Source organism: Cyprinodon tularosa, unplaced genomic scaffold (genome assembly GCF_016077235.1).
Source record: "Cyprinodon tularosa strain WSP-4 unplaced genomic scaffold, ASM1607723v1 ctg809, whole genome shotgun sequence".
Classification (NCBI taxonomy): Eukaryota; Metazoa; Chordata; class Actinopteri; order Cyprinodontiformes; family Cyprinodontidae; genus Cyprinodon; species Cyprinodon tularosa.
Genome location: NW_024039573.1, coordinates 108,634 through 136,437, shown reverse-complemented (window position 1 = coordinate 136,437; position 27,804 = coordinate 108,634). Strand labels below are relative to the sequence as shown.

Genomic DNA, 27,804 nt, shown 5'->3' with positions numbered 1-27,804 from the left:
TATGTGTAGAATGGGTCTGTTTTAAGTTTTGTCTTCTCCATCCAGAGGGCCCCCTGCCTGTCTTTACCTCGGGTCCCAAATTTCCTAAATCCGCCCCTGAATGTGAGCTGTAGCTTCGTGCAATTTTTGAAAAATGGTACAGTGTATGCCCAGCCTAATGTGTCAATGGGGACAGAGACTTGTCATTGGTTTAGAATAGGTTTAAAATAAATCATATTTGTGTTTTAATGTTTAGCAATAAACAGATATTGGAAAAAAATGTTAAACTGATTTCCTCTTTGGAAATCTTTAACTGCAGCATTCATGTTGCTTCAGCTGCAAAGTCAATAGTTTTCTAACTCTTCTCTTCTGCGAACTTATGTGGACTTTCTCCATCTTCCTATAGAAGCTGTGCGATAAGTGACCCGGCTCCCCCCTGTGCAGCCTGTAGTTTATGGAAATTGGACAACAGTCCTAATTTGAGACGCCATTTTTCCTCCTCCCACTTGTTGATGCTGTAAATGTTTACGCTGTTGGAGGAAAAAAGGGGGAGTAACTGGTTTGGTGTCTGGCCAGGTCCTGTTCCTGGTCTGAATGTTTTGCTGTCGACAGTACTTTTCCCTTCGCTTGAACTCGCCAGCGCAGAAGATGTGAAACATGCCTGCTGCTCCAGAGTTTCTAACAGAGGCAGACAATCAGACCAAAAGGAATTTAACTCTTCCACACATTTTCCAGATGGAAGCTAAGATTTACCCCAGACATAAACTGCTGTGCTCCCCTCATAGGGAGGAACCAAGGAGATTTCCAGCCACTAAACCTTTGTTTCTTTGTTGTTTTGAGGAAAGGGGGTTCAGACCAAGTCACTTTAGTGAAATTCTCATCCTTTTTTTCATCATAAAATCGGTTCAGAGAAGAAAAGCCACTGAGCATGTTTTCACATCTTAATAGCACACACAGTTTCCCCTTGGCCGCACTTCATCACGGTCACTAAACCGCTCCGAGCGACTCCAAGAGCCGTCAGCTGTGGTGTTCATGACCTCCAATTATGTCTGCAGCTACTTTGTGAACCATGTTTTATTGGAGAGCCTCCATCCTGGGACAGATTGGTGGGCAGTTTGCTCAGACACCCTGAGGAAACACAGGACTGATTTCTTTTTGTTTGCTTTAACATAGTTTGACTCAGCTGGCCTTTCTATTTGTTTTTGCCATATGGACAAAGTGAGGCAAACAGGACATTTCCGATTAATCTCAGCAACCAGACGGTTTGTTAGAAGTCTTGCCCTCTGCCAGATTACTGATCCCTGTGGAAAAGGGTCAGAGTTCTGGAATGTACAGAAAGTGGAACATAAAACGAGTTCATTATGACTTCAAAGTGGGCGACAGCTATGACCTCAGATCTTAGCAGCATTTTAGCAAATGAAGAACATTTTGGTAGTCTAAGCTGCTCAGACAACTGTGTTAAAGGTACGTTTCTACATTGTTCTGCTTTTCCATTACGCTGCCTGTGACTCTGACACATTTCTGGTATTAACGTCTGATCCAAATCCTGACCCTTCGTCCTGTTTTAAAGGAAACGTCCAGTCAGCAAGAAATAATCAATGGATCGTTATTTATACCTACACTGGAAAAAATGGAAATCTCGATAAATCATTTTTTTCTTAAAATAAGTGCATTTGTTCTTGGATTGAGGAGGTAAAAGAGACATTTCGCCAATGGAACAAGACAATTTACACTTAAAATACTTATTTTAAGTGCATATTATCTAATTATCTTATTGTGAGTGAAAATACTCATTCCATTGGCAAACTATTTCATTTACCTGCTCAAGTTAAGGGTAAATACAATTAATCCAAGAAAGTTTGACCTATTTCTAGATCGTTTTTCCAGTGTTTCTAAAATGTATTTCTGCACTGCAAAAAAAATAAATCTACATAAGTAATTTTTTCTTAAAATAAGTGCATTTCTTCTTGAATTGAGGAGATAAAAGAGACATTTTGCCAATGGACCAAGACATTTAAAATGAGAAAAAAAAATTGCACTGTCTTGTTTCAAGTGCTTATTCTTCTTATTCTAAGAGTAAAAATACTCATTCCGTTGCCAAACTATCTCATTTACCTGCTCAAATTAAGGATAAATATGCTAAATGAAATAAATCTTTACTTATTTCTAGATCGTTTTTTCAGTGTAAAACTGATGCGTTCACTATGAACGTATTGACTGGACTTTTCCTTTAATAACAATTTCTCCCTTTCTATCTTTCTCTTTATTTAAAGAGATTCTTCACCATGGATTTTAGGGTTTAATGCTCTGATCTTTGAACAAGTCCAATGATCTTATCGACATTATTTAGTATTTCAGCTTCTCTAGAAACACTTATCAGCCAGTATTAATGAGATGACACTGGCTTCATTTATCAAACATCAGTTCCTGTGAAGCTTCTCTGCTTTTCTCAGATGGACATTAGCTGATAGCGATCAGAGTCATGACCGTATGCTTGTGGCAGATGTCAGTAAATTATAAGGCGCTCTCAGTTCTGTTTACGGTTTATCATAGTGACCTTCTTATCCTATTTATACACATTTTATCTGCTCCAATGCAGCCTCTCTATTCAACACGCAGCCTGTAACATCAGCCATGCTCAGAAATAAGGACCTTTGCACGTCACGCAAAATGTGTGTATAGATATATAAAAAACAACTTTAAAGAAAGTCAGTGATTTGATGTTATAGGCACCTGGAGTTTAAACTGCAGAGCCTCTCTGCAGGAGTAACATGTCCACAAATCATGACAGAAAGAATATTGTAAAAAAATATTGATGTTTAAAAAGGAATTGTAGGGGCCCACCCATGGACCAGCCAAGGGCCCATCAAGGAAAGTGGGGAAATGTTAAATGGCCACTACTGTGTGCTGGTGCGTTTGGTCTTCGGTTGCTCCTAATGCAGAACAGTGCTTATCGTCATGTGGCTGTAGTGTGTCAGCAGTAACTGCAAGATAAGGGCATTGATGCTATAGACTGGCCTGTCTGCTCCCAAACCTGAATCTGATTGGGCACATCTAGGATGTCATGTCTTGATCCATCCACAGACATCACGTTGCACCACACACTGTCCAGGAGTTGGCAGATGCTTTAGTGCCGGTCTGGGTAGAGATGCCTAAGGAGACCATCCACCACCTTATCATGAGCATGCTCCGGTGGCGTAGGGAGAACATACAGGGACCTGGAGGCCACACACAATAGTGAGCCTCATTTTGACCTGTTTTAAGGACATTACAGTAGTAGACATTTAAAATTTCCCCACTTTCTTTGATGGGTCATTGGCTGGTCCTTGGCTGGTCCTTGATTGGTCATTGGCTGGTCCTTGGCTGGTCCTTGGCTGGTCCTTGGCTGGTCATTGGCTGGTCCTTGGCTGGTCCTTGGCTGGTCCTTGGCTGGTCATTGGCTGGTCCTTAGCTGGTCCTTGGCTGGTCCTTGGCTGGTCCTTGGCTGGTCCTTGGCTGGTCATTGGCTGGTCCTTGGCTGGTCCTTGGCTGGTCATTGGCTGGTCCTTAGCTGGTCATTGGCTGGTCCTTGGCTGGTCCTTGGCTGGTCCTTGGCTGGTCATTGGCTGGTCCTTGGCTGGTCATTGGCTGGTCCTTGGCTGGTCCTTGGCTGGTCATTGGCTGGTCCTTGGCTGGTCATTGGCTGGTCCTTGGCTGGTCCTTGGCTGGTCATTGGCTGGTCCTTGGCTGGTCCTTGGCTGGTCATTGGCTGGTCCTTGGCTGGTCATTGGCTGGTCCTTGGCTGGTCCTTGGCTGGTCCTTGGCTGGTCATTGGCTGGTCATTGGCTGGTCCTTGGCTGGTCCTTGGCTGGTCCTAGATTGGTCCTTGGCTGGTCCTAGATTGGTCATTGGCTGGTCCTAGATTGGTCCTTGGCTGGTCCTAGATTGGTCCTTGGCTGGTCCTAGGCTGGTCCTTGGCTGGTCCTTGGCTGGTCCTTGGCTGGTCCTTGGCTGGTCCTTGGCTGGTCCTTAGCTGGTCATTGGCTGGTCCTTGGCTGGTCCTTGGCTGGTCATTGGCTGGTCCTTGGCTGGTCATTGGCTGGTCCTTAGCTGGTCCTTGGCTGGTCCTTGGCTGGTCATTGGCTGGTCCTTGGCTGGTCCTTGGCTGGTCCTTGGCTGGTCATTGGCTGGTCCTTGGCTGGTCATTGGCTGGTCCTTGGCTGGTCCTTGGCTGGTCCTAGATTGGTCCTTGGCTGGTCCTTGGCTGGTCCTTGGCTGGTCCTTGGCTGGTCCTTGGCTGGTCATTGGCTGGTCATTGGCTGGTCCTTGGCTGGTCATTGGCTGGTCCTAGATTGGTCATTGGCTGGTCCTTGGCTGGTCCTTGGCTGGTCATTGGCTGGTCATTGGCTGGTCATTGGCTGGTCATTGGCTGGTCCTTGGCTGGTCATTGGCTGGTCCTTGGCTGGTCCTTGGCTGGTCCTTGGCTGGTCCTTGGCTGGTCATTGGCTGGTCCTTGGCTGGTCCTTGGCTGGTCATTGGCTGGTCCTTGGCTGGTCATTGGCTGGTCCTTGGCTGGTCCTTGGCTGGTCATTGGCTGGTCCTTGGCTGGTCCTTGGCTGGTCCTTGGCTGGTCATTGGCTGGTCCTTAGCTGGTCCTTGGCTGGTCCTTGGCTGGTCATTGGCTGGTCCTTGGCTGGTCATTGGCTGGTCCTTAGCTGGTCCTTGGCTGGTCATTGGCTGGTCCTTGGCTGGTCCTTGGCTGGTCATTGGCTGGTCATTGGCTGGTCATTGGCTGGTCCTTGGCTGGTCATTGGCTGGTCCCTAGCTGGTCCTTAGCTGGTCATTGGCTGGTCCTTGGCTGGTCATTGGCTGGTCATTGGCTGGTCCTTGGCTGGTCCTTAGCTGGTCATTGGCTGGTCCTTGGCTGGTGATTGGCTGGTGATTGGCTGGTCATTGGCTGGTCCTTGGCTGGTCATTGGCTGGTCCTTGGCTGGTCATTGGCTGGTCCTTAGCTGGTCCTTGGCTGGTCATTGGCTGGTCCTTGGCTGGTCCTTGGCTGGTCCTTGGCTGGTCCTTGGCTGGTCATTGGCTGGTCCTTGGCTGGTCATTGGCTGGTCCTTGGCTGGTCCTTAGCCGGTCATTGGCTAGTCCTTGGCTGGTCATTGGCTGGTCCTTGGCTGGTCCTTGGCTGGTCATTGGCTGGTCCTTGGCTGGTCCTTGGCTGGTCATTGGCTGGTCCTTGGCTGGTCCTTGGCTGGTCATTGGCTGGTCCTTGGCTGGTCCTTAGCTGGTCCTTGGCTGGTCCTTGGCTGGTCATTGGCTGGTCCTTGGCTGGTCATTGGCTGGTCCTTAGCTGGTCATTGGCTGGTCCTTGGCTGGTCCTTGGCTGGTCCTTGGCTGGTCATTGGCTGGTCCTTGGCTGGTCCTTGGCTGGTCATTGGTCATTGGCTGGTCCTTGGCTGGTCCTTGGCTGGTCCTTGGCTGGTCCTTGGCTGGTCATTGGCTGGTCCTTAGCTGGTCCTTGGCTGGTCATTGGCTGGTCCTTGGATGGTCCTTGGCTGGTCCTTGGCTGGTCCTTGGCTGGTCCTTGGCTGGTCCTTGGCTGGTCCTTAGCTGGTCATTGGCTGGTCCTTGGCTGGTCCTTGGCTGGTCCTTGGCTGGTCCTTGGCTGGTCATTGGCTGGTCCTTGGCTGGTCCTTGGCTGGTCATTGGCTGGTCCTTGGCTGGTCCTTGGCTGGTCCTTAGCCGGTCATTGGCTGGTCCTTGGCTGGTCATTGGCTGGTCCTTAGCTGGTCCTTGGCTGGTCCTTGGCTGGTCCTTGGCTGGTCCTTGGCTGGTCATTGGCTGGTCCTTGGCTGGTCATTGGCTGGTCCTTGGCTGGTCCTTAGCTGGTCCTTAGCTGGTCCTTGGCTGGTCCTTGGCTGGTCCTTGGCTGGTCATTGGCTGGTCCTTAGCTGGTCATTGGCTGGTCCTTAGCTGGTCCTTGGCTGGTCCTTGGCTGGTCCTTGGCTGGTCATTGGCTGGTCCTTGGCTGGTCCTTGGCTGGTCATTGGCTCGTCCTTGGCTGGTCATTGGCTGGTCCTTGGCTGGTCCTTGGCTGGTCATTGGCTGGTCCTTGGCTGGTCATTGGCTGGTCCTTAACTGGTCCTTGGCTGGTCCTTGGCTGGTCCTTGGCTGGTCCTTGGCTGGTCCTTGGCTGGTCCTTGGCTGGTCCTTGGCTGGTCCTTGGCTGGTCCTTGGCTGGTCCTTAGCTGGTCCTTGGCTGGTCCTTGGCTGGTCCTTGGCTGGTCCTTGGTTGGTCATTGGCTGGTCCTTGGCTGGTCATTGGCTGGTCCTTAGCTGGTCCTTGGCTGGTCCTTTGCTGGTCCTTGGCTGGTCCTTGGCTGGTCATTGGCTGGTCTTTAGCTGGTCCTTGGCTGGTCCTTGGCTGGTCCTTGGCTGGTCATTGGCTGGTCCTTGGCTGGTCCTTAGCTGGTCATTGGCTGGTCCTTGGCTGGTCATTGGCTGGTCCTTGGCTGGTCCTTGGCTGGTCCTTGGCTGGTCATTGGCTGGTCCTTAGCTGGTCCTTGGCTGGTCATTGGCTGGTCCTTGGCTGGTCCTTGGCTGGTCCTTGGCTGGTCCTTGGCTGGTCATTGGCTGGTCCTTGGCTGGTCATTGGCTGGTCATTGGCTGGTCCTTAGCTGGTCCTTAGCTGGTCATTGGCTGGTCCTTGGCTGGTCATTGGCTGGTCATTGGCTGGTCCTTGGCTGGTCCTTAGCTGGTCCTTGGCTGGTCCTTGGCTGGTCCTTGGCTGGTCATTGGCTGGTCCTTGGCTGGTCCTTGGCTGGTCATTGGCTGGTCATTGGCTGGTCCTTGGCTGGTCCTTGGCTGGTCATTGGCTGGTCCTTGGCTGGTCATTTGCTGGTCCTTGGCTGGTCCTTGGCTGGTCATTGGCTGGTCCTTTGCTGGTCATTGGCTGGTCCTTGGCTGGTCATTGGCTGGTCATTTGCTGGTCCTTGGCTGGTCCTTGGCTGGTCATTGGCTGGTCCTTGGCTGGTCCTTGGCTGGTCATTTGCTGGTCCTTGGCTGGTCATTGGCTTGTCATTTGCTGGTCCTTGGCTGGTCCTTGGCTGGTCATTGGCTGGTCATTTGCTGGTCCTTGGCTGGTCCTTGGCTGGTCATTGGCTGGTCATTTGCTGGTCCTTGGCTGGTCCTTGGCTGGTCATTGGCTGGTCATTTGCTGGTCCTTGGCTGGTCCTTGGCTGGTCCTTGGCTGGTCATTTGCTGGTCCTTGGCTGGTCCTTGGCTGGTCATTGGCTGGTCCTTTGCTGGTCCTTTGCTGGTCCTTGGCTGGTCATTGGCTGGTCATTTGCTGGTCCTTGGCTGGTCCTTGGCTGGTCATTGGCTGGTCATTTGCTGGTCCTTGGCTGGTCCTTGGCTGGTCCTTGGCTGGTCCTTGGCTGGTCATTGGCTGGTCCTTAGCTGGTCCTTGGCTGGTCCTTGGCTGGTCATTGGCTGGTCCTTGGCTGGTCATTGGCTGGTCCTTAGCTGGTCCTTGGCTGGTCATTGGCTGGTCCTTGGCTGGTCCTTGGCTGGTCATTGGCTGGTCCTTGGCTGGTCATTGGCTGGTCCTTGGCTGGTCCTTGGCTGGTCCCTAGCTGGTCCTTGGCTGGTCATTGGCTGGTCCTTGGCTGGTCCTTGGCTGGTCATTGGCTGGTCCTTGGCTGGTCCTTGGCTGGTCATTGGCTGGTCCTTGGCTGGTCATTGGCTGGTCCTTGGCTGGTCATTGGCTGGTCCTTGGCTGGTCATTGGCTGGTCCTTGGCTGGTCCTTGGCTGGTCCTTAGCTGGTCCTTGGCTGGTCATTGGCTGGTCCTTGGCTGGTCCTTGGCTGGTCCTTGGCTGGTCCTTGGCTGGTCATTGGCTGGTCCTTGGCTGGTCATTGGCTGGTCCTTGGCTGGTCCTTAGCTGGTCATTGGCTGGTCCTTGGCTGGTCCTTGGCTGGTCCTTGGCTGGTCCTTGGCTGGTCATTGGCTGGTCCTTGGCTGGTCCTTGGCTGGTCCTTGGCTGGTCATTGGCTGGTCCTTGGCTGGTCCTTGGCTGGTCCTTGGCTGGTCCTTGGCTGGTCCTTGGCTGGTCCTTGGCTGGTCCTTGGCTGGTCCTTGGCTGGTCCTTGGCTGGTCCTTGGCTGGTCCTTGGCTGGTCCTTGGCTGGTCCTTGGCTGGTCCTTGGCTGGTCCTTGGCTGGTCCTTGGCTGGTCCTTGGCTGGTCCTTGGCTGGTCCTTGGCTGGTCATTGGCTGGTCCTTGGCTGGTCCTTGGCTGGTCCTTGGCTGGTCCTTGGCTGGTCCTTGGCTGGTCCTTGGCTGGTCCTTGGCTGGTCCTTGGATGGTCCTTGGCTGGTCCTTGGCTGGTCATTGGCTGGTCCTTGGCTGGTCCTTGGCTGGTCCTTGGCTGGTCCTTGGCTGGTCCTTGGCTGGTCCTTGGCTGGTCCTTGGCTGGTCCTTAGCTGGTCCTTGGCTGGTCCTTGGCTGGTCCTTGGCTGGTCATTGGCTGGTCCTTGGCTGGTCCTTGGCTGGTCCTTAGCCGGTCATTGGCTGGTCCTTGGCTGGTCATTGGCTGGTCCTTAGCTGGTCCTTGGCTGGTCCTTGGCTGGTCCTTGGCTGGTCCTTGGCTGGTCATTGGCTGGTCCTTGGCTGGTCATTGGCTGGTCCTTGGCTGGTCCTTGGCTGGTCCTTAGCTGGTCCTTGGCTGGTCCTTGGCTGGTCCTTGGCTGGTCATTGGCTGGTCCTTGGCTGGTCATTGGCTGGTCCTTAGCTGGTCATTGGCTGGTCCTTGGCTGGTCCTTGGCTGGTCATTGGCTGGTCCTTGGCTGGTCCTTGGCTGGTCATTGGCTGGTCCTTGGCTGGTCCTTGGCTGGTCCTTGGCTGGTCCTTGGCTGGTCATTGGCTGGTCCTTGGCTGGTCATTGGCTGGTCCTTAACTGGTCCTTGGCTGGTCCTTGGCTGGTCCTTGGCTGGTCCTTGGCTGGTCCTTGGCTGGTCCTTGGCTGGTCCTTGGCTGGTCCTTGGCTGGTCATTGGCTGGTCCTTAGCTGGTCCTTGGCTGGTCATTGGCTGGTCCTTGGCTGGTCCTTGGTTGGTCATTGGCTGGTCCTTGGCTGGTCATTGGCTGGTCCTTGGCTGGTCCTTGGCTGGTCCTTGGCTGGTCCTTGGCTGGTCCTTGGCTGGTCATTGGCTGGTCCTTAGCTGGTCCTTGGCTGGTCCTTGGCTGGTCCTTGGCTGGTCCTTGGCTGGTCCTTGGCTGGTCCTTAGCTGGTCATTGGCTGGTCCTTGGCTGGTCATTGGCTGGTCCTTGGCTGGTCCTTGGCTGGTCCTTGGCTGGTCCTTGGCTGGTCCTTGGCTGGTCATTGGCTGGTCCTTGGCTGGTCCTTGGCTGGTCCTTGGCTGGTCATTGGCTGGTCATTGGCTGGTCCTTGGCTGGTCATTGGCTGGTCATTGGCTGGTCCTTAGCTGGTCCTTAGCTGGTCATTGGCTGGTCCTTGGCTGGTCATTGGCTGGTCCTTGGCTGGTCATTGGCTGGTCCTTAGCTGGTCCTTGGCTGGTCCTTGGCTGGTCCTTGGCTGGTCATTGGCTGGTCCTTGGCTGGTCCTTGGCTGGTCATTGGCTGGTCATTGGCTGGTCCTTGGCTGGTCCTTGGCTGGTCATTTGCTGGTCCTTGGCTGGTCATTTGCTGGTCCTTGGCTGGTCCTTGGCTGGTCATTGGCTGTTCATTTGCTGGTCATTGGCTGTTCATTGGCTGGTCATTGGCTGGTCATTTGCTGGTCCTTGGCTGGTCCTTGGCTGGTCATTGGCTGTTCATTGGCTGGTCATTGGCTGGTCATTTGCTGGTCCTTGGCTGGTCATTGGCTTGTCATTTGCTGGTCCTTTGCTGGTCCTTGGCTGGTCATTGGCTGGTCATTTGCTGGTCCTTGGCTGGTCCTTGGCTGGTCCTTGGCTGGTCATTGGCTGGTCATTTGCTGGTCCTTTGCTGGTCCTTGGCTGGTCATTGGCTGGTCATTTGCTGGTCCTTTGCTGGTCCTTGGCTGGTCATTGGCTGGTCATTTGCTGGTCCTTGGCTGGTCCTTGGCTGGTCATTGGCTGGTCCTTTGCTGATCCTTTGCTGGTCCTTGGCTGGTCATTGGCTGGTCATTTGCTGGTCCTTTGCTGGTCCTTGGCTGGTCATTGGCTGGTCATTTGCTGGTCCTTTGCTGGTCCTTGGCTGGTCATTGGCTGGTCATTTGCTGGTCCTTGGCTAATCCTTGGCTGGTCCTTGGCTGGTCTTTGGCTGGTCCTTGGCTGTTCATTGGCTGGTCATTTGCTGGTCCTTTGCTGGTCCTTGGCTGGTCATTGGCTGTTCATTGGCTGGTCCTTGGCATGTCCTTGGCTGGTCATTTGCTGGTCCTTGGCTTGTCCTTGGCTGGTCATTGGCTGTTCATTGGCTGATCATTGGCTGTTCATTGGCTGGTCATTGGCTGGTCATTTACTGGTCCTTAGCTTCTCCTTGGCTGGTCCTTAGCTGGTCCTTTGCTGGTCCTTGGCTGGTCCTTAGCTGGTCCTTTGCTGGTCATTTGCTGGTCCTTGGCTGGTCCTTGGCTGGTCCTTGGCTGGTCTTTGGCTGGTCCTTGGCTGGTCATTGGCTGTTCATTGGCTGGTCATTGGCTGGTCATTTACTGGTCCTTAGCTTCTCCTTGGCTGGTCCTTAGCTGGTCCTTTGCTGGTCCTTGGCTGGTCCTTAGCTGGTCCTTTGCTGGTCATTTGCTGGTCCTTGGCTGGTCCTTGGCTGGTCCTTGGCTGGTCCTTGGCTGGTCATTGGCTGTTCATTGGCTGGTCATTGGCTGGTCATTTACTGGTCCTTAGCTTCTCCTTGGCTGGTCCTTAGCTGGTCCTTTGCTGGTCATTGGCTGGTCATTTGCTGGTCCTTGGCTGGTCATTGGCTGGTCATTTGCTGGTCCTTGGCTGGTCCTTGGCTGGTCTTTGGCTGGTCCTTGGCTGGTCATTGGCTGTTCATTGGCTGGTCATTGGCTGGTCATTTACTGGTCCTTAGCTTCTCCTTGGCTGGTCCTTAGCTGGTCCTTTGCTGGTCCTTGGCTGGTCCTTAGCTGGTCCTTTGCTGGTCATTTGCTGGTCCTTGGCTGGTCCTTGGCTGGTCCTTGGCTGGTCATTGGCTGTTCATTGGCTGGTCATTGGCTGGTCATTTACTGGTCCTTAGCTTCTCCTTGGCTGGTCCTTAGCTGGTCCTTTGCTGGTCCTTGGCTGGTCATTGGCTGGTCATTTGCTGGTCCTTTGCTGGCCCTTGGCTGGTCATTGGCTGGTCCTTGGCTGGTCCTTTGCTGGTCATTGGCTGGTCCTTAGCTGGTCCTTGGCTGGTCCTTTGCTGGTCCTTGGCTGGTCATTGGCTGGTCCTTGGCTGGTCCTTGGCTGGTCCTTGGCTGGTCATTGGCTGTTCATTGGCTGGTCATTGGCTGGTCATTTGCTGGTCCTTGGCTGGTCATTGGCTGGTCCTTGGCTGGTCCTTGGCTGGTCATTGGCTGGTCATTGGCTGGTCATTTGTTGGTCCTTGGCTGGTCATTGGCTGGTCATTTGTTGGTCCCCTAGGATTCCTTTTTAAACATCAATAAACAATTAACATAAAATATTCTTTCTGTCATAATTTGTGGACATTAAGATCTAAAGAGAAGCATCATCTAATGGTCAGACCCTGTAATTCAGTGAAAGGGTGGAGTCAGAGGAAAAAATATGAAAGAGGGGGTCACTCCAGAGGCTGGAAGTTGGAGGGAAGTGGGCTGCCATTCGGCTGACCTTTGACTGAGAATTAAACTGAGCATTTGAATGGCTGCTACTATATATCAAAGTTGGATCAGCCTGTAGTGTTTTTCCACTTTCATTGTGTGAGTGACTCCATATCCAGGCCTCCATTGGTTAATACATTTCATTATGTTTGTTTATATGGGGCCACAGCTTTCATCACCACACCTGATGTTCATTTCTTTTTAATTGGACTCTTAGTTTTTCACACCAGGCAGGTAACTCTTTTAAAATCCCCTCAGATCAGCACACTTTGAATCCAGCCTGTTATAAAGCAGCAGAAATTCTGCCCATGCTGCATTTTTATTTTGATTCTGTTCAGGTGCAGCTGCATGTTAAATTGCTTCTTGATGTGTTTTTCTCTGCTTTCAAAGTGCTACTTGATTGTTAAGTTTTCCTGTTTATGTCAAATAGTTTGACTTAATTGGCAGAAGAGAAAGCCTGCTGACTTTACTGTGTTGTTGTTGTATTTACTTATGCAGCTGCCTGTCCAATGGCGTTCCTCCAACTTTCTCCTGTGCATATGTTGCAGGTTGGTCAAAGACGCCCCCTGGGATGAAGTTCCTTTGGCACACTCTTTGGTCGGATTTGCCACCGCCTACGACTTCCTGTACGAGTACTTGAATAAAGGCCAGCAGGAGCGTTTCCTGCAAGTGATAGGCAACGCAACGCGCTTCATGTATGAGAAGTCGTATGTGCGAGGCTGGGGGTTCCAGTACCTGCACAACCATCAGCCAACCAACTGTGTGGCTCTACTTACAGGAAGTCTGGTCTACATGACCCAAGGTAGGCGTTTGCTGAGTCTCTGCTGCCTACCTGCTGCAGGACTCAGTGCCTGATTGTCCAATAATCTTCAGTAACACCTTTTACTTTATTAACTAAAAGGTGCTTTTATTAATGCTTTGAGAAAAACATCTATGTATCAAGAATTTTAGGACCTCCTGTTAAGCACTAAGTTCTTTGAACGAAAATGTTCACATATAAATTTCAGACATTTTTTTCTACTTTTATAAAAGGAATTACCTCAATTTCCCCCAATCTTAAAACTGAAGCTTGTATTACTTGTTAACAGAACAATTAAACTCAATTTAGTTAGTTTATTTATATAGTGCCAGTTTGCAACGTGTGTCATCACATGATGAAAGCAGAACCAGTCTCGGTGTGAGCGGCCGTCTGCCATGGCTGACTGGGGTTCAGGGAGACAGAACCAGCTCTGAGCTTTAGATACTTTATAAATTACAAAAGATAACGGTAAATTAGCTTCACAGGTTGCTAAAGAGAAAGAAAAGATACAGTTAAGCAGAAAAGATATGAGTCGGTTTTCATGTCCAAAGGGATGAAAGGAAGCACATCCTGTTAGTCACAGGAAAACTACACCCATGGCTATATCTAGGAGAAAAACAGAAAAGATCCAACTCTATTTTCTATAGTAGAACTTAATTGCTGTATTTTCTCCAGGATGAAGAAGTAGAAAGAACATAAACTTATGGCTTAAATAAATACACCAGATTTGAAGAATAAAGTTAGAATGAAGGAGAGTGAGGAAAGGTGGTCCCTATGTCCTCCAGCAGTCTAAGCCTATAGCAGCATAACTATAGAGATAGCTCAGGATAACCTGAGCCACTCTAACTATAAGCTTTATCAAAAAGGAAAGTTTTAAGCCTAGCCTTAAAAGTAGACAGGGTGTCTGCCTCACGGACTAAAACTGGTAGTTGGTTCCACAGGAGAGGAGCCTGATAACTAAAAGATCTGCCTCCCATTCTGCTTTTAGAAATTCTAGGAACCACTAGTAAACCTGCAGATTGAGAGCGAAGTGCTCTGTTAGGAACATAAGGAACAATCAGATATCGTAATATAAGATGGAGTTTTGTTATTCAAGGCTTTATAATTATGAGGAAGAATTCTAAATTATTTTCTGGATTTGACAGTAAGCCAATAAAGGTAGAAAAAATATTTAATTTTCACATTAAAAGTGTTATCTAGCTGTGGAAAGGTTTGTGCATCCTACCTTGTAATAGCTTATCTTAACCCATTGCTTGAAATAGCATGAGAGAAACTCCTTGTAGCTAACTGTCTATCAGTGTGAGGAAGGTTTGTCCCACTCCACGCTTTCAGGAATTTCTGCCTGTTTCATGCCATCCTAAAAAATCTTGTTGAAATTATTAAACAAAGCATTTGGTTGCTGTTAGGACTTTACAGTCTTCAAGCTGTCCAAGCAATCCTTGGTAGATGTTACCAGTATCAGTGTGGTCCTGAAACAGCCACCAGTTCTAGGAAAACAAATGGTTCCTCATGGCACACCTTAAACCGGCCCCGTCTTCATACTGGCCAGAAATGGATTTTCATCAAGAGAAGCATAAGTCTGGTGGTTCGTTTTAGGGTTTAAAGAGCCTTCATTTAACAGCCAGACTATTTTGGATACAATAGAGTGACTGATTTTAAATGGTTTTGAAACCTCTTGAAATCCAAGACCAGACTAATAAACTGCTACATTCCACGTCTAAAGACAAGGTCTTTGGATTTTCCTTCAACAGTTAGGAGCAAAAATGAAGCTCATTCAGTCCATCTGTGTGTGATTTTGCTGTGGAAATAAATAAAGAACTGTTTTGATTTGACCCTGACAGACGGTGTACATTCTAGTGTTTTCGCAGGAGATTTTAATGTTGTTCTTCCAGGGTTTTTTTTTGTATGGATGGTAATTAAATTGCTCAGTATTGCTGAATTCCACCAACGAGCAGAAACTAGTTAAAAAGACATAGTAAAGACAACAGGATTTAGGGCCAAACTATGTCTATATTTGGTTGAAAAGTGAAAAGCTGAGATTTTCAGTTTGCTGAAAAGACGTTACAAACTTTGTCTATCATTGGATTAAAGTGGGATCAAATCAGACACAGTCCAATTTTCAATCATGATTTTTGGACTAAATTAAGAATATGACTGATCGACCAGATTGACCCTAAAAACCAACATCTAAATTACGTCTGGTGTTTGGGGGCAATATCAGGTATCGAAGCCTCCAGACGTGTTGGAAACTGAGATTTGGAGTTCTCCCGATCTCTATAATCTTTAGAGAATCTGTGGAACTGTGTGCTTGATTCATCTCCAGGAAATATTTGAACATTTTAGGTTCAGATAGATAAAGACAATCAGGAAGTGCTCTTATTTCACTACAAAAACATGAGGTGAATTTGGAAACACACCAGTGCATCCGGTCTTTAAGGAAATTAAATCATTTAGTTACAGTCGTCGAAAATTGAAAGTATCGTCTTCAATTTCAAGAACTGACGTTTGACCCGTCTAGGTTTCCAAATGTTTAGGCTTCTGAGCCACAAAACATTCTAGAATAGATTCATGACTCAAACTATCTGGTTGATATAAATTGATACAAAACCTCTTTTAACCATTGATGTAACAGTAATTAAAAACATCATCAAAACATCCACAACTATTGTATTTGGGTGTGTCCATTTCAAGGAGATGTTTTTATGTCTTTAAACACATAGAAATGGTTCATCGGTATGATTTTTAGTGTTTAATTTCTGTAGAGTTTACTTGTTGATCGTCGACCCCTAATGGGGTCACGACCCCAATGTTAGAAATCTTGGGTTTGGAGAATTTAGTTGAGTTATGGAAAGATGTCTCTTAATATTAGGAAAGTAAATACTCATCATCACACCTGATGATCATACAAAAAGGTGCATTACTGAAAGTCAATGCACACTCAATCTTTTAAATTTAGTCGTGCATAGATCTGCCATTCAAAGTATTTCTACAATACACTGCAATTCAATTTAGTTTATTTCTATAATTTCCAATTCACAATAAATGTCATCTCAAGGCTCTTTCCAGTTCACCAGATCATCCAGTCAGATTGATTCAAAGTTTTCTATCTAAGGGAAACCAGTTGATTGCATCGACTCATTGACTCTTCAGCAATCCCTCGCACTAAGCATGCTTGTAGCGACAGTGGAGAGGAAAAACTCCCTTTAAACAGGAAGAAACCTCCAGCAGAACCAGGCTCAGTGTGAGCGACCATCTGCTGAGGCTGACTGGGGTTCAAGGAGACAGAAGCAGACATAGAAAAAGAAGCAGAAATACAAAAGGCAGCTGTGAAAGGCGGCCCTGTCCAGGAAACACACAGCCAGGCAGACGAGCTCCAAGCCAGCTCCCATGTCAGAGGACGAAGAGAGCACATCCACCCAGTCACAGTCAGAGACACAGGACTACACTGAAAAACAGGCCGATCTCCAACATCTATAAATAAAGGTGTTGATGGCAGCAGCACAGCTGATATTTTTCTCCAGGATGGAGTCACAGCCAAACAGGAACAGACCAGATGAAGCTACTATGAGAAAAAGCAGAGAGAGCAGAACGTTAGAGATTGAACTAACAGATTCTGCAGAGTGGGAGAATAGAGATAGAATGAAGCAGAATGATGAAATAGGGGTCCCTATGTCCTCCAGCAGTCTAAGCCTATAGCAGCATGACTATAGAGATAGATCATGATAACCTGAGCCACTCTAACTATAAGCTTTATCAGAAAGGAAAGTTTTAAGCCTAGCCTTAAAAGTAGACAGGGTGTCTGCCTCATGGACTAAGAATACTGCAGAATACACATCATGAATACACAATGTAAATTTTAGTCGTTTTGACCCCTAAACGTTGCGGATGTAGGTCTGCCAGACACAAATAATGTTTCCCCTTCAGTGGAAGTACAGCTTGTCTCAGCTGAAGGGTTAAAAAGTTTTTCAAATGGACTCAGAATAAATCCCATCCTGATGTAAACCCAAGGTGAAGTGAGTGAAGGATTTCATCATGCAGCAGGAAGCTCATGGAAACTAACTGTTTATGGAAATTCAGTTTCCTCTTTTGAGCTGGATGTTAGCTGGTTTCCAAAAAGTCACTGACACTTTGTATTCAGCTGTGATTAAAAGAGGAAAAAATCCAGACTTTGCAGAAGCCCAACTTCTCCCTTTCTTGAACTGGTGCAAATAAAAAAAAACAATTCAGCAGAAATGTTCTGACGGCGTGTTGCATCAGTTGTGCCACGCGTGAGTCAGTTCCCACAGAAGCCCACCCCTTGAAAAAAAAAAAAAAAAAATCAGATGTTGAGAAGTTTAGAGGCCAAAGCTTTTGGCTTGAAGCAGGGGTTTAAACTGAAACATATGAACACCATGTATTAGTGTTATTTGAAACGTCTGCCACAGCTGGAGGCATGTTGAACAGCATCAGAGCGGAGCTGTCCAGGTCTTCAGGAATACCTTTAACCCTGTTTCTGTACCCCAGAGCATGGGTGTGAAGGTTCTGTTTCTGCACCTTCTCTCCGGTCCATCCCGCCATTTATTGCCTCATCCATTATTCTCACTGCTGCAGACTGTAAAGTTTAGAAATTTGTCAAAGATAGGAGACTAAACTGCAGATTTCTTCCTAGCTCAACAAGCTTTAATGGTTCTCAGTAAGACTGCTCTAATTTTAGCTGCAAGCAGTGCAAAAATGATCTTATTTGTTCATTTCAGCTTCTCTAGAAACACTTATCAGCCAGTATTAATGAGCGGACACTGGCTTCATTTATCACACATCAGTTCCTGTGAAGCTTCTCTGCTTTTCTCAGATGGACATTAGCTGATAGCAATCAGAGTCACGACCGTATGCTTGTGGCAGATGTCAGTAAATTATAAGGCGCTCTCAGTTCTGTTTACGGTTTATCATAGTGACCTTCTTATCCTATTTATACACAGTTTATCTGCTCCAATGCAGCCTCTCTATTCAACATGCAGCCTGTAACATCAGCCATGCTCAGAAATAATTACCTTTGCACGTCACGCATAATGTTTGTATAGATGTATAAAAAACACCTTTAAAGAAAGTCAGTGATTTAATCTAATAGGCACCTGGAGTTTTAACAGCAGAGCCTCTCAGCAGGAGTAACATGGATTCACGCGTGAAGCGGAGCTAATCTGTTTTCTGCTCTACTTTTGAGCGTCAAGCACTGGTAGTTTTTAGATGAATCATTTCTTTCATACACGTTTTCCCTCTGATTGCCCAACGCGTTTGGAAGTGAAATTGTTTTAGCTTTTGGTTTGAAGGGGATAAGAACACCTTTGATATAATCCCCTTGTTAATACGGCAGATTTATTAGTGCAACTGTTGCAAGAAAACAGATGATTTCTTAGATTTTAAAGGAAAAGTCCGGTCATTTTCAGAATTCAAACTTCTGAGAGTACTTTAGATATGAATTTATTCCATGCTGTTCAATAAATGATGAGTGTTTTTAATTAAGAGTAATTTTAGTTTAAATGTGCTTTACTGGTGCAAGAGAAACTAAACATACGCTGGGCCTCAGCCTGGGTTGTCAAAGAACACTACTGCCACCTACTGGTTTGTCACGTCACGGTGCGGTATCAGCTGTTGATCAAGTCCCAGTGCTGTATCTGGTGTTTGTCACAACGCACTATTATCCAAGTCATCTTGAAAACATTCTTCTTCCAAATGTTGGCTACGTATTAAGTTTTTTCTCTGGCCAGAAGAGAAATTCTTAGTTTATTTACTGTTTTTACTGTACTTATTGTTTTGAAAATTTGATTTAAAATTGTAGGCCACAAGCATCCTCATTCACATTTTCTCCTAAATTTTCACATTATACGTTTTAATAAATCATTGGCTGCATCTAAAAATATGAAAGATATTTTCAATGTATACATAGATATGAAATGATTTAATATAACCTAAAATAACAGTATCAAGGCAGCATCAATACAATTTGGCAATGTGTTCAAATGCTTCAAGATGCCTCATTAGCCCATCACTAGTATAAGCTATCAAACTGAGACTGTATTACTTGTATGAAGGGGGAAACTCCTCTGTAAATTAAAGATAAACCAACTAAAATCTAGTTGTCATAGCCCTCCTTGAAAGGATGATCAAGTTTCTCTCTGGCTCCGATATGCCGAAACCGTGACGATATAGGGTATATTATTAAGTATATTTTCAGTCTGCCAATCAGAGCTAAAGCTGCAGCAACCAGAGAGGCAGGTGGCATTTAGCAGCCAGTAAAGCATGGATTCTGAGGAGGGTGTTTATTTAGACCCAGAAACCTCTGAAGATTTCAAAACATGCAGCTGAAGTCCAAACAAAACATAAATAATGCATATTTCAGTTTCTAAATTAGCAACCACCAGTTTAATTGCAAAATAACATTTAAATTCAGGTTTACTAGTTGGAAGCAAATGCAGGAAGATTTCTATGAGAGTACCAAACAATATACAAAACTCCACTCAAAGGTTGAAAAAAACTAAGAAAGGTGGGTGAAATCGGTAGAATCCAGGGAGGAAACCTAAACGCATAAATAATTGGAAGAATTACTGGAATTCAAGACTGGTGAGTTCTAACTCAATGCTTGTCAGCTTTTAGGGGATGAGGTGATGAGAGGCTGAACCTGAACCAAAAGCCAAAAGAGTGAAGAACATAACTCAACCCAACGTGGGAATTAATTCAAATATTGACCGAAAGGTGCTCAGAAACAGAATCAAAACAGTTCTATCCCCACTGCCTCCACTCTGGGTTCCTGAGCCAGACCCCTAACCCCTAGGCGCTGTACAATGACAGCCCTCTGCTCCCCAAGAGGATGGGTTAAATGCAGAGGTAACTTTCTCCAATCTGTTATCAATAAAATTCAATTATTATTATCATTAAATAATGGGCAGTAAATACATCACAGAGAGACTTCAGCATAAAACATAAACTAAGAATCTCAAACATTCAAACCTGTCTTGATGAAAAACATGTAATATCCACATTTCACAAGTCACACAATATATATACGGTATATATATGTATGTATATATATTAGTGCTGTCAAAATTATCACGTTATTATCGCGTTAACGTGAGGCCATTTTAACGGCGATAATTTTTTTAACGTGAGATTAACGCTATGTGGTTTTATGGTACAATTTTCCAAGTACATCCCGCTGCAGCCTGCAGGAAGGCAGGGCTATTTTCCCCCAGTCTATGCATTTTCCATAGGCTTCCAGAGCGGAGCTCCTCAAGGAAAAAAGACGCTGATACACTGGGTGGCGCTAGTGCCTTTTCTTTAAGCCCCACCACCAACAAACAAGTTGAGTGTCTGGTAACTAGTAGCAACCTGAAATACACTGAGAAAACAGATTACTGAGGTGAAATGGAATCTGCTACGACACTCTTGCCGTCTGTGTACGCCACAGGTCGGTATCATGTGTGTGTGTGTGTGTGTGTGTGTGTGTATGTGGGTGGGTGGGTGCTTGTGTGTGTGTGTTCTCATTTTTGTTAAGAGGCTGAAAAGTAACTTTCTAGAGCATAGACTACCTTCATCTAGTGATGTCGGTCTATTGATATTGATGTATTGATTGAAAATTGTTCATTATTATCTTGGTTAATTAACATCTAATGTTAACTCTACTAAATTTTATAGCAGTAGGGTAAAATGCTTGTCTTTGTTCAAAAGACTGTATTAACTGTAAAGACTGTCTTTTACATCAGCCTGTTTTCAGGGCCTTTTTTTTGGCTACATATTTGTTATTTTTGGCATAAATCAGTGTCTGTGACCTGTTTTCATTTTAAAAAAAGAACATTGGCACAAACCTAGCCTGTATGTATTTTTTTGTATGTCATCGAGAGTATTTAAATGATTTTCAATCAGGAAAAAAATGTGCGATTAAAATGCGATTAATCGCGAGTTAACTCAGGCATTGATGCGATTAATCGCGATTAAAAAAATTTAATAGATTGACAGCACTAATATATATGTGTATATATATATATATATATATATATATATATATATATATATATATATATATATATATATTGGTTTAAGAAAGCAGAATAGCTGTTATCCTGAGACAAATTAATGACCCAAGTTACTCCAACCTGTTATAGTTACAGTGGCTCAGGTTATCCTCAGCAATCTCTTATAGTTTTGCTGCTATGGGGTTAGACTGCCGGAGGACATAGGGACCACTTTTCCTCATTATGCTTCATTGTTCTTCTAAAGCATTGAGTGAATGTAGACAGCATTTTGGTTTACTAGTTAGTTTATCAGATATTGTTTGTTTATTGAATTTAAACAGAGTTGTTTCAGCTTGTGTGATCAGAAGCATCTGGCAAGGTGTGTTCAATGGCATCACGTAATTTAGTGGGTCAACCCGTCTCTGGTGTTCCCACAGCATGCCGATCACAGCCGAGGCTATTTTAATACCGGTCGCTTACCAAGTCGTTTGACCTGAAGAGACACATGTCAATGAGCTGTTCCCACTGATACTAAAACCCGATTTATCCCGGCTTTGTCTAGCAATATCAAAAACTATTATTTCCTGAATGCAGCAGAACATAAATACATTTATTTATTTATAGTGATTTATTTATAGTATTCATTTATACTAATGTGAAAGAAGTGGACTTTACATTTTGTGATGTGAGTGAGGCCCTGGATGGATTTAAATGTGCTCTTTGTGTTAGTGCAGACTAGTTGATGTTTGGGGCTAAATACCTGCTCTGTCCCACCAGCAGACTGCAAACCTAAACTAAACACAGCTCAAGGCGAATTTAGGGGAAAGGGGACTAAAGCTTTGGTGGCTGAATCCCCCAGAATCCTCAATGAGCTGTGGTCACAGCGTTTATGGGCTAACTGGTTCATATAGTCAACAGTGTTTGACACAGAGGGCATACAGGTGCTGGTCATAAAATTAGAATATCATGAAAAAGTAGATTGATTTCAGTAATTCCATTTAAAAAGTGAAACTTGTATATTATATTCATACATTACATACAAACTCATATATTTCAGATGTTTATTTTGTTTAATTTTGATGATTACAAATGACAACAAATGAAAATCTCAAATTCATCATATCAGAAAATTAGAATATTGTGAAAAGGTTCAAAATTGATGGCCCCTGGTGCCACACTCTAATCAGCTAATTAACTCAAACCACCTGCAAAAGCCTTTAAATGGTCTTTCAGTCTAGTTCTATAGGCTACACAATCATGGGGAAGACTGCTGACTTGACAGTTGTCCAAAAGACGACCATCGACACCTTGCACAAGGAGGGCAAGACACAAAAGGTCATCGCTAAAGAGGCTGGCTGTTCACAGAGCTCAGTGTCCAAGCACATTAATAGAGAGGCGAAGGGAAGGAAAAGATGTGGTCGAAAAAAGTGTACAAGCAAGAGAGATAACCGCACCCTGGAGAGGATTGTGAAACAAAACCCCTTCAAAAATGTGGGGGAGATTCACAAAGAGTGGACTGCAGCTGGAGTGAGTGCTTCAAGAACCACCACACACAGACGTATGAAAGACATGGGTTTCTGCTGTCGCATTCCTTGTGTCAAGCCACTCTTGAACCACAGACAGCGTCAGAAGCGTCTAAAGAGAAACAGGACTGGACTGCTGGTGAGTGGTCCAAAGTCATGTTCTCTGATGAAAGTAAATTTTGCATTTCCTTTGGAAATCAAGGTCCCAGAGTCTGGAGGAAAAGAAGAGAGGCACTTCATCCACGTTGCTTGAAGTCCAGTGTAAAGTTTCCACAGTCAGTGATGGTTTGGGGTGCCATGTCATCTGCTGGTGTTGGTCCATTGTGTTTTCTGAGGTCCAGGGTCAACGCAGCCACATACCAGGAAGTTTTAGAGCACTTCATGCTTCCTGCAGCTGACCAACTTTTTGGAGATGCAGATTTCATTTTCCAACAGGACTTGGCACCTGCACACAGTGCCAAAGCTACCAGTACCTGGTTGAAGGACCATGGTATCCCTGTTCTTAATTGGCCAGCAAACTCTCCTGACCTTAACCCCATAGAAAATCTATGGGGTATTGTGAAGAAGAAGATGCAATACACCAGACCCAACAATTCAGAAGAGCTAAAAGCCACTATTAGAGCAACCTGGGCTATCATAACACCTGAGCAGTGCCACAGACTGATCGACTCCATGCCACGCCGCATTGCTGCAGTAATACAGGCCAAAGGAGGCCCAACTAAATACTGAGTGCTGTACATGCTCATACTTTTCATGTTCATACTTTTCAGTTGGCCAACATTTCTATAAATCCTTTGTTTTTATTGGTCTTCAGTAATATTCTAATTTTCTGATATGATGAATTTGAGATTTTCATTTGTTGTCATTTGTAATCATCAAAATTAAACAAAATAAACATCTGAAATATATGAGTTTGTATGTAATGTATGAATATAATATACAAGTTTCACTTTTTAAATGGAATTACTGAAATCACTCTACTTTTTCATGATATTCTAATTTTATGACCAGCACCTGTACATCCTGCAGAGCTGCTCAGAGGGGGATGGTTGCTATGGCCTTAGCTGAAAGGTTGGAATTATGTGGAGGGAGACTAATTATTTTCAATAATTGTGTATTTTACTCAAGCCAGCAGAAACAATAACACTTTATGGTGCTTTAAAGTGGAATCTATCTGAATCAGAATTCTCTGTGTTGTATTTTTCCAGGAATATACCTCACCAATGTGAGTTTAAGGGGTTTCACAGCTTACAGGATTAAAAACTACAATGCATTGAGTTGGTTTGGAGCAATAAAGTACAAAAATCCATGCTGTTATTTTGAGCAGTGCTGTAAATGCTGAAATGTGAGCAAGTATAGAGGAAAAATGGCCCAGACAGCTAGAAGAAGCTGAATTACCTCTTCAGGGTGCCATCAAGTTTGGCAGAATTTAGGTAAAGAGCCATTAATTCATAATATGGACTTGCATTGTTTCAATTCAATTTAGTTTATTTATATAGCACCAATTCACAACTTATTTCAAGGTAGGTGTAGAAAGTCAATACAGTCACATTGGTTAAAAGTTTGTCAGGTAAAAAGACAGGCTTCTCCTGGATGAACTTGCAGAAATAATTTCATCTTGCATTGTCATTGACTCTTTAGCGATCCCTCACTGAGCATGCATGCAGGGACAGTGGAGAGGACAATTGGCAAATGTTCCTTATCAATCACAAACGTTAAGTGGTTACAAAGTTTAAGAGAAAATGAATGCATAAGACTTTAATTAAATAAGCAGTTTTTAAAATACGGACTGTTTGCTCCAGAGATTAAGCAGATAAAGTGAAAAGGGAAGGAAGTAAATCAAAATACCTGTAAACTCAATCACTCTTACTAGCAGAACCACTTCAAAGTCATAGATACATTTCGATAACTTTGGTTTGATAAAAGGCTAAATAAATAAAAAACTGAAAACCACCTATATTCTCTGTCCCCCTCCGATCTTTGGGGAATCTTTTCCACAGATGTGTTCCAGGAAAAGAAAAGGGTGTCTCACTGTGGGTTGCAGCTTTTTTTTTGGAGTTGATCTCAGGGTTGCACCAGAAGATACAGGATGACAACTGTGAATATTAAACCAGGCAAAACTAAAAAATATCTGGGGATTTATGAAACAAGCTCCAAATGTAGCTGAAAATGATCTGTAAGATCAGATCTGGTTAGATCTGTAAAATGTAGTAAACTGATAGAATCATATTTCTTGAACACCTTACCTGGTCCAAATCTGCGGCTCAGCAGAGACTGCTCATTCTGAAAAACCTGACATAAAACTGTTTCCAGCATGCTGGGGTTCTGATCAGCAGAACACTGGTTTGCTCAGCTGAAGTAAGTTAGCGTATAATGAAAATCTGATCTAATAATATTTATCCTTACATGAAAACATAAAAGAACTTTCCTGCTGTGTTTCAGGTTACCTCCAGGAGGCCTACCTTTGGACCAAGCAGGTTCTGTCCATCATGGAAAAGTCCATGATCCTCCTGCAGGATGTGACGGACGGCTCGCTGTATGAGGGGGTGGCGTACGGGACCTACACCACCCGTTCTCTGTTCCAGTACATGTTCTTGGTGCAGCGTCATTTTGCCATCGGACACTTCAGCCACCCCTGGCTGCTGAAGCACTTCGCCTTCCTCTATAGGACCATCCTTCCAGGTATCGGGGGGCGGGATTCACTGCTGAACTCGACTTGGTGTTCTTTAACTTGTTTCCTAAAGATCTCACATCGGCCATAATGATTGATAGGAGAGATAGTTTAAATTTCCTCTTCTCTATTCTCCTTTGCCATGCTCTGCATCCTCAGTAACTTTCTTTCAACTCAACTGGAACTTGCAGAAGTAATCAAAGTATTATTTCAGCTTTTCCAGGTATCGGGGGGGCGGGATTCAGCAGGACACTGCTGAACTCGACTTGGTGTTCTTTAACTTGTTTCCTAAAGATCTCACATCGGCCATAATGATTGATAGGAGAGATAGTTTAAATTTCCTCTTCTCTATTCTCCTTTGCCACGCTCTGCATCCTCAGTAACTTTCTTTCAACTCAACTGGAACTTGCAGAAGTAATCAAAGTATTATTTCAGCTTTTGAGATATTAATGAACTGTTTGCAGGTGTAAATAAACAACTGCTACAGTTGCTATGGTTACTATGGTTATGCATCATAACAGTGTCCAGAAAAGGAAAAGGTTTTGGCAATAGTACTTTTATGTCCCTTGAGGATTTAGACAAGCGTATGCCTGATGTACGGAAAATCTGGAAAAAACACTGGCATACTTTGGATAAGTTATGGGTACATTTTGTATAAGTTAGGAGAACGCTGAAGTACGCTGGAATAGAGTCCTGCACGGGTCGGGTTTTACCAACCTGCACCCGCCTGAACCCATTACGATGACTTTCGAACCCGACCCGTCGCCCGCGGATATCTTCAATTCAAATCTGAACCCGACCCGTTGATATTTAAAGGCACACTATGCAACATTTTTCAGTTAATTAATGTGTTCCATAATGTTTTGGATGATTAAATGAGTAATTTCAGGTTGAACAAAGGTATTCTCGGCCGCCCTGGTGGTCTGTGGGGGAAATACCGCACTTGCAATTGCAGGAGCACCGACCCGCACCCACAGGCTCAGAAGTCTCGCGAGAGTCGGTCTTGCTTTACGGCGAGAACTGCTACATGCCCCCAGTTAAAAGCATGCTCGTTGCTAGCACAGTGGCGATATTTGTGCAGTGCTGCTTTCAAACCGGACGCAGCAAAAGCAGCAAAATGGCGTCTGCTGCTTCATTTTTACTGCTTGTACCAGTTAATTCTGACGCGCGGCTGAAGCAGCTTTGCTGCTCTGGCTGACGCGCGTTGGGCGGAGCTTCACTATCCTTTCTCTGCCTTGCAGCTATATTTGCTGTGATCAGTGGGAATAAAGTAGTTTTAATATGTGTTTAAGTGAGAAAATACACCTGAAAATGTAATCAGTTCATTCAGTTCATCCAGATTATCATCCTGCCTTCAATATTTTTTCTGTCGGAGCCGCTCAGACCCCCACATACCAGCTGTGCTCTGTCAGTAGGAATCCCTTCATCAGCAGCCTCTGGCTGGGTCGCCTCCTCGCGGTTTCTGCTGGTAGGTGTTTTTCATCTAAATAATCCAAACTGCAGGCAGCAGGATAATAAAAGCCAAAATATTCTGCCGGCAGATTTCTGCATTTTAAGTTAATTTAGGCGTCAATAAACTGTTTAAGTGATCATAGCGCTCTGATCATCAGCGCTGTGTCTCTCCCTCTGCCAGCTCCGAGATCAGCTAGTCTGATTGGTTGACGCGGCGCGTTGAGCAGCAAAAATTCAATTTTTCCATCTCGAGCAGCAGCGCGTTTGCCACGCGTCACGCGCGTTAGATGTTTAGTCATTCGTTGCGTTCGCCTGTCTGCTAAGCTCAAAACAACCGCGCCTGGCTTAACGGAGAAACCAGGAGAAGAGCTGGGCATATTTACGTCAGTGCACTTTTACTTTCGCCCTCTGGGGGGAGCCTCGCTGGAAAATCAACACTGGTTGCATAGTGTACCTTTAACCCGAAACCCGACCCGTTAACACATCAAGTAATAGGCTATAGTACGCTGCGCTGCAGAGCAGCGCCATTAACACTGCAGCAGACATGTATGCACTGACTGTGGCCTTTTTGGAGGGAAGCCCACACTGCCGGCAGGCCTTTAAGCTACAAGGGTGACCCCAGTGCCTGATTAATATAACATTTCTGATGTCCATAACAACACACACGCATAAAAAAAAATCACCAACTACCCGCCCGCACTAAAAAAATATCCACCCGACCCCCGACCCGTTTATTTTTATTTGTATTTTTCACCCGCAAAAGAGCATTTTAGCGGGTGACCCATCGGGGACCCGCGGGTACCCGACCCGTTGCAGGACTTCACGCTGGAACACGTCGACATACGGCGAGTACGTCAAGACGTATGCCATACATAGGCCATAAGTTGCAGGTAAGTTATCTGATCGCTGACATACATTAAGTGTCAGTTACTCATAAGTGGTGGCGTCTAGCTTATCCAAAACCTATGAGTAACTTATCAAGAACTTCTCTCCAACGCATATCAGCGTATCTGACGTGTTCCAGACGAGCGCTGAACGTGTTTCTAACTTCCAGCTACTGTATAATGGCGTATTGGCAGCGTTTTGGTATAAAGGGGGTTCACAGGAGGAAACCGTCAGTTCTCCTCCAGACTTCATCCCCATCATAGGCTGAGGGAGAAGGTGAGAGTTATGGATCCTCCCTGCGTTCACGCCCACCACCAACACACTTCCTAGCAGACATGACGCTGAATCTGCTGACACCAAAACCTTCTTTCTTTTTCTTTTTTTTATCTTTTTTTGGGGGCAGGCAGTAAACAGTAACTAGGTTAATACCACGATCAAAGATATCTTTTTATGCAGACCGGGCGCCTCTGGCCGCATCTCAGCCCCTCAGGAGCAGCAATGCTCTGTAATGCCATGCTAGCGCGGCTGTGTGTTATGCATAAGTTAGGCTGTCGTTAGACATAAGTTCTACACTCCTAATGAATACTCAGTGTGTACGGACAAAATTGAAAAATCCATAGAAAGTTCAGCCTATGCCAGCGTTTTAGGAGCTTCTGGGATGTCAGGCATACGCTGGATAAATCAGCAAGGTGGATAGGGCCCTGAGCTGCACTGCATCTACCACCACAACA

At 45.7% G+C, this 27,804-nt stretch overlaps 1 protein-coding gene across 1 annotated transcript in view; it reads left to right on the top strand.

The window, feature by feature from the left end:
- dse (dermatan sulfate epimerase) overlaps nucleotides 1-27,804 on the top strand; it is a 59,316-nt gene that overhangs the window by 15,567 nt on the left and 15,945 nt on the right. The window contains 2 exon segments of the mRNA XM_038271755.1: nucleotides 12,310-12,563; nucleotides 24,508-24,747. Of these exon segments, the coding sequence (XP_038127683.1) occupies nucleotides 12,310-12,563; nucleotides 24,508-24,747 (494 nt within the window).